The sequence below is a fragment of the Trichechus manatus genome, unplaced genomic scaffold, assembly GCF_000243295.1.
Source record: "Trichechus manatus latirostris isolate Lorelei unplaced genomic scaffold, TriManLat1.0 scaffold00296, whole genome shotgun sequence".
NCBI lineage: Eukaryota > Metazoa > Chordata > Mammalia > Sirenia > Trichechidae > Trichechus > Trichechus manatus.
The window spans coordinates 91,408-103,494 of NW_004444232.1; the positions used below are offsets into that span (position 1 = coordinate 91,408).

At 39.5% G+C, this 12,087-nt stretch overlaps 1 protein-coding gene across 3 annotated transcripts in view; it reads right to left on the reverse strand.

Annotated features, from left to right (window-relative positions):
* The window catches only part of AFF1 (ALF transcription elongation factor 1), a 215,316-nt gene that overhangs the window by 19,446 nt on the left and 183,783 nt on the right, over positions 1–12,087 (reverse strand). For all 3 annotated transcript variants that reach the window (XM_023725319.1, XM_023725321.1, XM_023725320.1), the window contains 4 exons: positions 11,441–11,495; positions 11,279–11,316; positions 8,856–9,012; positions 2,151–3,095 (listed from right to left, as the gene is read on the reverse strand). In XM_023725319.1, coding sequence (XP_023581087.1) covers positions 2,151–3,095; positions 8,856–9,012; positions 11,279–11,316; positions 11,441–11,495 — 1,195 coding nt within the window. The remainder of the gene's footprint in view (positions 1–2,150; positions 3,096–8,855; positions 9,013–11,278; positions 11,317–11,440; positions 11,496–12,087) is intronic.

A 12,087-nucleotide genomic window follows, 5' to 3' on the forward strand; every position in this document is an offset into this window, starting at 1 on the left:
AGTAATGTTTTTAACTAGTGACATATTTCAGGAAGGGAATCCCTGGTTGCCTAGATCCATGATGTCTTAAAAACAGCACATGAGGAATTTCTCTATCCAAAGAACTAGCTTTGCCTAATCACGGGCCGTAGAGTGGGGCTCTGCTCCAGTGGTTCCCAGCTCCACGAGGCTTTAGGATTACCTCAGGAGCTTTCATAAACACCAACTGGGGGAGGGGGTACCCTGCCACCTGTACTAAAGGCTCCCCAGGTGGCCATACTGTGTAGCCAGGATTTGGAACTACTGGTTCAGACCCCAATCCCATCACTACCCCCATCCGACAGGCAGACTGTTCCCAGGGCCACATCTCCCATCTGCTGCCAGAGCTTTAGAGAAATCTTGCACTCGATTAAGATAAAAGAATCATTATTTCTGCATGCTCTAGACAGATAAATGAGCTGCCCTTGAAGAGCTTGGCCAAGTGCTGGGAAGGCTTATAGAAGCTCTTATACTGAACCGGGAGAGTGCCGCTTGAGCTATGTGTTTCCCTTTCTAGAGCTGCAATCAACGCTTCTAGATTTGTATTAGGGTAAGAAACTGGGCTGAAAGCTGTCCTGTGGATTCTCCAATTTCTAATATTTCCACCTGGTTATTAAGCATTTTAGATGCTGATGCTTCTCCCCACTTTAGATAATGAAGAAGGTTAGCATGAGGTGTGCTGGGGGAATGGGTATACAAGGCTATGGGATACATGCGACTGAAGATTTCCCAGGAGGAGGTAGTAAATAAGTCAGTTTTCTCAGGTATATTATTAGTTGCAGGTAGCTTTTTTTCCTAGCAATTTCCCGCATAGAGTTCTGTACCTTTAAAAAATACAGAGTTTTAAAAGTTTTCTGGCAAGAGAATATGCCCTCTTCTACCTAAAATAGCACCAACAGTTAGCACTAGATCCCACCCCACTCTACTTGTCTGCTGCAATTATGGTGGCAATACACAACCCCCCCATCTCTTTTGGCATGGCTCTTGAGAAAACTGCCCCCCTATATTATTTGGTACAGTTGCATTTTATTTTTAATCACGTGAATGTAGATTAATCACCTGAATCACAGACATGACAGCAGGCTTTCATTATCTTTTTTACACTTGTTATTCTTTCCACAACTGAGTAAGAAGTTTTTCATGTACTCTTATGAGTGTTAAAAATTGTTATTTCTTCTCAGCAGAAGAAAGGTGGCCCTTGTGCGTCTGTCTCTGAATCCTGGGCAGGTTCGCTTGGGAATGCCACTGGGGAAAAACTCACTCATCCTTCATCATCAAGAATAAGCAAAGAATAGATCAAAAGCTCAATGGTACAGAATAAAGGACATAAGGAGACCTTCCACAATAGTGGTTATGTCCAAGTAACAGAAGGTCTTAAATAATGTATAGATTTAAAAAAATTTTAACATGTCCATTCCTTAAACTTCAATCTGTAATAAACAGACAGATTTTTAATACTTCACAACATTCCAGCCTGTATTACTTGATAAGATAGCCTAAACATACATTTAATAGCTATAAAACTTTTTTATAATGTTCTGCTATTTAAAAAAGTCATTAATGGAGGTCACAAATTGTGAATCTGGTGGTTTCAAAATAATGAGGTGTTAGATGGCGATCAATTAAAATAAGTATGTAATATTGGTACTAAAAAGATCATACTACAGGAGTGAAATTTAGGGTATACAGTTCTTTCAGTAGTTCAGAATACTAATGAACATTTCCGTTTATGAAGGTCTTAATTTCTAGGACAAAGCCCAATGGGTCAGGTGGTAAAATACCAATCTTACCAGAATAAATAAAAACTTACCCCCAAACGCTACATTATCCTAAAAGAAGCTATCATTTTTAATGTATGCCTCATCCTTTTTCAAACTGGCAAGACTGATGAAGGAGCCTGGCATTTGTTAATACCTCTGACCGGAGAATGGGAAGCATCAATCAAAGTCCAGACTGAAGGAGTAACTCTGGTACGAGGAGCAAGGATACATAAAATCAAAATGGAGATTTCCAACCTTCTCTGAGACAACTCAGAGATGGGTTTAAAATCAAGGGCCAGTCAAAGAGCCAACCCCAAGCCAACAGTAGGTATGTTAGACACTGTTGAGGAAGGCCAGTCTCCACACACTCACCTTCCTCTTTTTGGCCAATTTGCTTGAGTTGTCCGAGTTTCTCTTCTCAGAATCATGCTTCTTCCCTGTGGGAGGCTGTTTATCTTCCGGTTTCTTTTGGCGGCGCCCCTTCCCAGGTGGCTGGGGTATCCGGGAGAGAAGGTCTAGGGTTATCTTCACCATCAAGCTTTGTGGGGGAGGAGTGTCCCTGAGCGGTGAGAGCAACTTGGTGTCTCTCAAAGGCAACGGGAGTTTGTCTTTCTGGCGGTCCTCCTGGACGACCACCGCTTGTCGGCAGCCACTAGTCCTGCTGCCTCGGCCACTGTTGGGTGGGCCCTGGCTCTGAGTCAGGGGAACAAGAGCAAAGTGCTCAGGGCTCCTGTCCTCCACATTGTCCTTTGTGGGTTCAGGGGCGGAGAGCACCTTGGAGGGGGCAGGGGGAGTACTCTTGTGCTTCTTCCTTTCACTGGGGGTGGGCACCGCTGGCTTGGGCTCTTTGTTTTCTCCAGCACGGGGCCTTCCTTTCGTCTTCACTTTGGGCTTGTCTTTGGAAGTCTGGTCTTTGGAGCCATAAGGAAGCAGTCCTGGCTCACTTTCTACCTGCAAGCTGGCTCGCAAATCTGCCTGGGTAGAGGCCTTGACTGGTTTTTTGGGTTGTTTGGTTCCAACAGTTTGCCTCTGTGGGGGCTCCTGTTGTGCAGGAGACTTCGGACCACTTCTCTTGCCAGGGTGTGGGCCTTCAGAAGGGATCCGGGTAGTTTTGCTGGAGCTCTTGGGGGCAGGATCTTTGGATTCAGAGTGCTCGTGACTAGCGGTGCTGCTGCTGTCGCCACTCCCCTTACCCTTACTGTCCTGGTGGTGCTGCGGAGGCTCTGTGCTCCCGAGGCCTTCCGGCAGCAAAGCTGGTTGGTTGACTTTGGTCAGCCAGTTGTCCAGCTGCCATTTATTTGTTGTAGGAGGCTCAGGCTAAAAATAAGGAAAAAGAGAAAAGTGTTAATTAATCAATGATGATAAACTATTCTTTTGTGTTTAGTTAACCGATTGTACCGGACTGTCCTCGGAGGCAATTATTTCAAAAACCTAAGAATAAAGGTCCTATTTACCCTCCTCTAATTATAGGTCAGTAAGTAGTCCTATAGAAACCCTGGTGGTGTACTGGCTAAGAGCCTGGCTGCTAACCAAAAGGTTAGCAGTTCAAATCCACCAGAGGCTCCCTAGAAACTCTATGGGGCAGTTCTACTCTGTCTTACAGGGTCGCTATGAGTCGGAATCGACTCCAACAGCAACGGGTTTGGATTGGTTTTTTTTTTTAAGTAGTCCTATAGGATCACTATGAGTCAGAATCAACTTGATAGCAACGGGTTTTGTTTTTGGTTTTGGTTTAGTCCTTTCATGGTGCAAATGGTTAACACTCTTGGCTGCTACTGGAAAGACTGGAGGTTCGAGTCTACCAAGAGGTACCTTGGAAGAAAGACCTGGTGATTTACTTCTGAAAAGCAGCCACTGACAACTCTGTGAAGCACAGTTCTACACTGTCACATGTGGGGTTGCCACGGTTGGAATCCACTCTATGGCAACTGGTTACTGGTAAACATAGGTCAAGTTCTATGACAATTAACTCTTAAAAGAAGTCCTCAAATTTTTTTTGTGATATGGGAATTTGGTTGTAGTAGATACTAATAATGACAGACCACTGACAAATGCTGAGAAATATTTGTAATACAAATACGTTGTTCTAATGGTAATTACAAAGCCCTGGTGGCACAGTGGTTATGAGCTACGGCTGCTAACCACCAGCCACTCCTTGGAAACCCTATGGGCCAGTTCTATTCTGTCCTATAGGGTCGCTAAGATTCATAATCGACCCAACGGCAATTTCTTTTTTTAATACATAAATAATTACAGCACAATTTAAACAAAAATGGCATATTTTGGCACATTTAACTATCTTATTAGAGAATATAAGGGAACGATGAAGAATAAAAAGAATCCTCACATAAACAATCTTCAGAAGAAGGCTAATGAATAAACAGTTTTAGTGATTATCCACGGGTTTCATGCTTTATCCTTTTTGACGTATTTCAATTGAAAATAACTTTTCTTCAAGTAGAGCTAAGATCTGATTTCCTTTCTTTTATTTACTGAAAAATGTTATAAACATTTACCTGTGACAGGTTTACCAGCATATCACAGATATATACTGATTTTCAAATTTTACACCTTAATGGAAAGAGTCAAGTGAGGTCACATTAGCCAAGCACTAGTCCTAGTTGGATTCTTTAAAAAAAAAAAAAAAAAGAACAATTATCAAACATTTTCTTGTTAAAGGCCACCTGGTCTGAAATATGAAATAGCACCTACGTCTCTAACAAACATGGGGAGGCTCCAGAGCACCAGTTAAAAGCAGTGAGATTACACTGATTATCTGCACAATTGATCAGGCAAATAAACAAACGTTCCTGACTGCCACTGTTAACTTATTTATTGTTATTTAAATCTTTGTTGCTAATTAACTATTGATGCATCCAACCATGTCTCTCCAACTAGGCTGGGAGATCTTATCCACAGAATAATAGAGACCTTTGTATCTCCAACTTCCACTATAATGTCTCGCGTATGTTGTTGCTGCTGCTGTTGTTAGGTGCCAGTCTCACAGTGACCCTATAGGACAGAGTAGAACTGCCACATAGGGTTTCCAAAGAGCGGCTGGTGGATTTGAACTGCGGATCTTTTGGTTAGCATATAGTGAATATTTATTTGACCATTTCAGTAGATATACTGCTGTGCCTATAAATTTTATCATACAGAAAAATATTAATATCTAAGACAGCAAGTAATGATTCTATATTTTTAAGAGCAGTACATCACTGGCATGTTACACGTTTTTCTATGGTCCTTTCTGACAGGTGGTTTGTATGAATGATAAAATCAAATACACAATGGACCAGGAAGGTATTGAAAGATATTCTCCATGGTATTATAACAATTAGATTACGACTAAGAAGACCACAACGTTGGGCGGACAATTTTTTAGTGTCAGAATGCCGACAATTTTCCCAGTGGAATATATTCAATTTTAGAGTCCAAATAACTCAACTCTATAAAAACATGCAAACTTTATACATGCAAGATGTGGATATAATGTAAAAGGCTTTCTGGCCAGAGTAAGACTAAGTAATAAGCTCCCTTTGCTTACATCAACTCTACAACAACGTTCTCATTTGAATTTCAGGGTATGCAGGGAGGGAGAAAAGAAGAGAGGGAAGAAGAAAACTACTGTTAGGTGCCAGGCATTTTGTCACGTGTAATCTAAAACTGTACTCAATGGTCTAAACAAGACATCATGATTGTTAAGAGTAAAGAAAAGATTAACACGCTACACCTACTCGTCAAACATTATTTTCTGCAAAGACTTGAGCATGTGGTTAACACCAATAGTTAACTGACTAGGGAAGGTAGTGAGATACATCACTTGCCAGTCATGTCAGGAAGCCAAACCCTTGACCCTTCCCTCAGGAAAGGTATGGATCTAACTCACTCACATGCTCTGTTTACAAATGCATCCCAATCACTGGCATGCTCTTTAGAAGAGTATTTACGAGTGAACCAAAAACAGCAAGCCATTCCTGGTATACATAACATCTGCTTTTTGTCTGCCTAAAACAGGGCAGTATAAGATACATTTAGTAGTCCTTAAAGGAATGTCCTGGTTACAGAAATAAAATGTATTTTCTTCCACTGTGGTCCTCAAAACGTTCAGAAGGGAGGTGCATGGCCCAAATGCAGGGTAAAACTGAGTTAGTGTGCCCAGAAAGAGAAAGGGGTAGGGAGTCACCCCTTTTTTGTACCCAAGTAGCATATAAAGTTGTAAAATGGATACTATTCCTTGAAGGCATGGTCTCACTTGGGTGTTGAGATGAGAAAAATTCTTACATAACAGATGGATTAAAAGTAGATTTTAAAATAAATTTTACATGTATTACGTTCTGGACAGGATCAAGGTTTGGCCTTTCATTTCTTCCTCTGCCTTTCCCCACACCACTGTCCTCCCAGTGAGGGTACCAAATACTGCAAATCATTAAGGGTTTTTATAAATGTTTGACCATTAAGTCCCTTACCTCTCTAATCTCTCAAACTGGCAAAAGTTACTGTATTTTAGAAATGAATTATAATTGAATAAAAAGTTTTGAGCTATACAATAGCTCAAATATCAGAATGATGGGGGAGAAAAGAAGGAAGAAGTAGCATGGTGTAGAGTGGGAAAAAAATCAGGCTTCAGAGCTAAACGGCTATGGGTTTGAATTCTAGTTCTGGTACTTCTTTGTAAGGGGGGGTGGGGGGGAAGGCTACCAACCTAGTCAGGTCGATGGAGGATTAAATAATTTATGAGAAACCATCAAGAGCCCAGTAGGCAATCAATGCTACACAGTTTACTATGAAAGGAATGGACAATGAACAGATAAGGAAATGGAGCAGATCCTTGAATAACTGAAAAAACAAAGTTTTCTTATCTTTACTTAGGCAGCAAAAAAGGCAACGTTTCCCATATATTTTGAAAAGCTGAGATTTACATTACTGATTCACACTATAAAGCAGACACTGAAATAGAATCTATAGCGGCTGGTTCCAAAGTTAAGCACCAGTCCTCTGGGATGCGTACAGTGCTTCATACCTCATAAGGTTACTGGGACTGTTTTCTCAAATGAGATGACTTGAAAATGAAGCCATACAAGCAAATTTCCCAGCATTAAAAAATAGAAGAACTATAGAAAAGGCTGAGAAAGATAAAACTTGTGGCGCAGTGGTTCAACATTCGGCTACTAATTAAAAGGTCAGCAGTTCAAATCCACCAGCTGCTCCTTGGAAACCCTATGGGGCAGTTCTACTCTGTCCTACAGGGTCACTATGAGTCGGAATCGACTCGAGGGCAATTGGTATGGCCTATTACAGAATTCACGTTACTTTCAACTAACATAGAAGATTTTCAATAATGCAGATATTTATGTTAAATGGGGGGAAAAAAGAAAAAAGTAGTTAAATACTTGTGGGGAAGAAATTATAGGTTTAAAATCTAAAGAAAGAGAAAATATTGCTAGGGAAGATGAGCTTTAGCCCATAATATACAAACCATACCAAGCCTGGATTTTCACATACATACACATATACAAATAAAAGCCTTTTTATTTTTAGTAAGGCAGCTTTAAAAAATAAAGCAGGATGGGAACATTTATTTTACATTCAAGAGGTCTCTAAATATATTCCAGTAACCTCTTGGGCAACAAGGTATGTTTTATTAATATAAATACCAGATTAAAATATTATTTAACAAATCTGTACCATTTCCATTTTATTTGAACTGAATATTAAATAACTATTCTCTTCCATATATCAATAATCTAGCAAGCACGCAGATTTTCTTACTGAATAAGATGAAAAAAAGCAAAAATCTTATAAACGTTAAATGTGAACAATCACACAATTTGCACAGCATATTCAATATCCTTTTTCTCGAGGCATAGAAATATTACTTAAACACCAATTAGTATTGCACCAGTCAACAAAGAGCCCCAGAAACACATGTAGCAGTTTCAAATATTTGAAAGGGACAAGCGCAGTGAATGCTGATCCATGTTCATTCACTCCAAAAAATATTAAGCATTTATTCTGTGCTACACACAGATTCATATCTAACAAAAAAAGATACCCAGTTATTTTCCCAGCCTCCTTTGTCCTCAACCCTCCTAGAGGCCTGAGTCTCACTACATGGTCTCCAGAGTATTCTATTAATGTTCTAGTGCAATCGCCTTGCTTTCCCAACAGCAGAGACCAATATAAGAAAACACTAATGCTTTCTTAATCAGAAAGCCTCATTTCCTGGCATTCCCATCTCAAATATGCGCAATACAAGGGGTGAGTCTAGTTCAACAAAAATGCCTTCCAGAATAACTCTTTTCATTAAGTATTCTTGCCCAGCACAATTTTCACATTGCTACTCCAAGTTTTGAGGGCATTTGACAACCCTGTTAGTTCCTACTAACAATTCTGTGTGCTCAACAATCAAGTAAATAGCATAAATCCTCTAGATAAATTTAGTGCTTGAAACTGTCAATCTCATCTGTTTGTTCATCTTTTCAATACCTCCCAAGGGTGAGTGACAGGCAAACACATGGGGCAGAAGGAGCAAGAAGCACAACCCTGGCAAAATCACTCTGCCATCAATTTAATGCATGGCTTTTAGTAATTCAAAAATAGAACCCCTGATGACTTTATTTCTAGTTCACGCTCCTGCCCTTTGCTAAATCAGGCTGCCTCCTTTTGACTTCCTTAATTTATGCATTCCTAAAATTTCAAAAAGAATTCTCATTAATATTAAAACATCAGCCTACTGAAAACAAGTTTTCTTTTTCAAAAGAAGGGAAGAGAAAATGGTGTGTAAACATTCCTAATGAGTTGCTCTTCCAAACAACTTTAGCAACAACAGAGAAAACCCTATCATTTTAAACAGGAGAGAGAAGCTGTCTCCCTGAAACCTCCAGTGACAAATATTTGGTAAGAAATAAGTAAACAGAAACAGATGGCTCTACATAGTGTAGGAGCAGCAAAATGATGCCCGTGGGACAGACAGAACTTCTCAGTCTCGTGGCCAGTCCTGGCCCACAGCAGATTCTCTCCCCAAAAGACAGAATGGTGCCATCGTAGGCTGCCTCCTCGAGGGGGACACGGTACCTCAGGAGCCGGAGTGTCTAGGGGCTCATTCTCTTCGCTGTCACTTGAACTGCTCTCACTCTCCGAGTCTGAGGAGCTGTCTGAGTCACTGGTGCTCTCTGACTCTGCACTACTGGAATGTGCTGATGCCACTGGTTCTGGAAGCGACTGTGGAGCACTGCAAAGCAACCAAAAGATAAAATTAGAAGACACTGTGCAAGGTGGATTTCTCCACTTTCCATACTCTGTCCACGCTTCTGCTACTTGAAAGGAAGGGCCTCAAAATTATCTAATATTACCATATCACCCACCTGAGACAGGGCCCCACAGTAGCTCAAAAAGCAGAGAAAAGCCCTTAAAAGAACTCACCAGATTACTGCATAAAAAAGAAGCCTCTGAAATTTTACTCCTGAAGAACATTTCAAGGTATACAAAATTTAAGTGATATGCCGAGTCCTTTAGAGCAAAGGCTCATAAATCATGGCCTGAGGTGATTGCCTGAATTTTAAAATAAAGTTTTATTGGAAGACACCCACACCCATTCTTTTATGTACTGTCTATATCTGCTTTTGTACTACAACAGTAGAGCTGAGTAGTGGCAATAGAGACCATATGGGCAGTAAAGCCTAGAATATTTACTATCTGGACCTTTAATAAAAAGTTTGTTGACCCCTGCTTTACGTATCCAAAAGAACATTAATTTATAAAAGAAAAGCCAATATGTTCAATTCTCCCTATATTCCCTATATGAGAACTAACTGTATAGCAGCCACAGATTACTGAATATAAATGGTGCTCCTTTGGAAAGTAAGCTCAAAGGCAAATTATTCACGCTTCTTTGGCAGAATTATAAAATGGGCCATCTTTATGAGTGAAAAACCTTAGGACATCCCCAAATACCAGCTGAAGTAAAGACTAACTGCTGCAAGCTTTAAGAATAGGGCAATAACTGTAGGCCAGTGAGAAAAACACATATTGATCACACTGCTAGACACATGCAGAATTTCAAAGCATATACAATCTTAAAACCTTGTGCTAGATAGGAACAGCTGAAGTTGTTAAATCATTAACTATAATCTTAAACGCCTCCACATCTACCTAACATTATGTTTAAAAATAATAAATTTAAGTCACTATCTGAGGTCATCTTAAAATAAACAATTAATAACTACACTACTACATAATTTCCTCATATAAAATGCTGTGTCAAGTTTGTGACCCTTTTCACTCTGGAAGCTGAAGGGCTTAAGCCAGTGATGGTCAGAACAGTATAAACTTCCAATGTTAACTCCTGCCTCTAAATTATCTCCTCCTTGTTTATTTTTTCTTTTCTCATATTTTTTAAGTTAGGCTATTTTATCATACTCTCTGCATCATCATAACCCACCAGAAATTACTGAACAAAATGGAATATAAATAAATAAGCACACCTTATGGATTACTCACATAACTACATGGTTTTCCTCCACATTAATTATAACATCATCCGTATGATAGGCAGAGGCTTTTACTGCTGATCTTCTTTCTGAATGGATAGCCCCATCTCAAGGAAGTAGAATAGCTAACAGTACGATTTAACTCTTTGTCCGTGGAGGGCAGGTATTTGGTACATTAAATCATTAAATTCTGGGGAATGAAGTCTCTTTGAACAGCAGCTAGATATAAAGCAGCTAGTTCAAACAGTTCCCATTTCCAAATATTAAAGCATCACATTTTGTAAAATATGGCTAGCTGTTTACGAAGTAAAAACACTGCCATCTTCTAAAATCACACTAAAATGTACTGTAGACCTTTTTAAAAGTAACTGAAAATAACTTGAAAATTCACAGAATTAAGAAAGGGGCACTATGGAAACCAAATTCTAGAAATAATTCAGCTTTTACAATTTGTGAAGACATACCAAATCTGTCATCTTCCTAAAAACACTGGGATCTTCACTTTAGCTTTTTAAATATTGGTTATACAATACTAATAGGAAGTGTTTTATGCATATTTTTAAACTCTCAAAAATTTTAAATGCCAAAGGATTCACCACCGAGGATGTATATAGGTAGTTGGAAGGACTCTTACAACCTCTCTGTGGCTAATTTAAAGCTCCAATGTATTAAACAGGTACTTTCCTTTAACTGGAGTCTCTGGATAGTACAAATGGTTAATGGTTCAAATCCACCCAGAGGTACCTTGGAAGAAAGGCCTGGTGATCTATGCCTGAAAGGCCACAGCCATTGAAACCCTTATGCACAACTCTACACTGAAACACGTGGGGGTCTCCATGAGTCAGAATCCACTCAACAGCAACTGGTTTTTTTAGTTTTCCTTTAACTGCAATCCTCCATCTCCTTTCCCATAAAAAAACTATGAAAGTACAAAATAAAGCTTTGTTTTTCCCATTTGGTAGAAAAATGCAAATGTTATATAGATGGGGTGAAATCCGCACACAGTACCTTGGAGGTGCAGATGAGGAAGGAGGCTTCTCTGGGGTCTAGGCATTCACAATAGGGGAAGAAGGATCAGAAAAAGAACAAAAAATAAGTTAGGATAAGCAGCTTAGATATGTTAGACTCATTTAAGAGGATGCCTGATATTATGGGGTGTACAAAACTTACTTGTTCACTGTCACTGTCCTCACTGTCACTGAGCTGAAGGTCATCTTCAAGCATGCTAGAATGGGCAGGGAGAGAGACAGTGTAGACTTTTATGTCTAATACAGTCTTTAAAAGCTTCTTCTGGCATATAAATGAGAAAATCTGCCTAATGACACCAAAGAGAGATGGGAGAGGTATAAGTTTTATTTATCAGATGCTTTATTTTCCTGGAAATCTAAGTTTTATACTTATATAACACAGAAACCAGTTTAGTCCAAGTCCTTACCATCTCAAAACTCAATCTTCCACATGTTCTAAACTTTAAAAGCAGAACTACCACAAGTCAGGGATTGAGTGCCAGCCCCAAGACTAAACTCCCCACCTCCAATAATCAGTGAGGACAAGGTCCAAGCAAAAACAAACAAAAAGGAAAAAAAGAGCAAGTGAAATACATATACGTACACATTCATTATTTTCTTCTATACTCTCTAACTAGAATAAATGATTAACCATTAAGTGAGTTAATATTGAATGAATGAGTATTTGTAAAGTACTTAAAACAGTGCCAGGCACATAAGAAGTGCTACACAACGCAACTGGAATAAACCAAAAACTAAGAAGTTTTCTGAACACAAACACTTCGAGGGACAGAGTAGAATTAGAAGGGA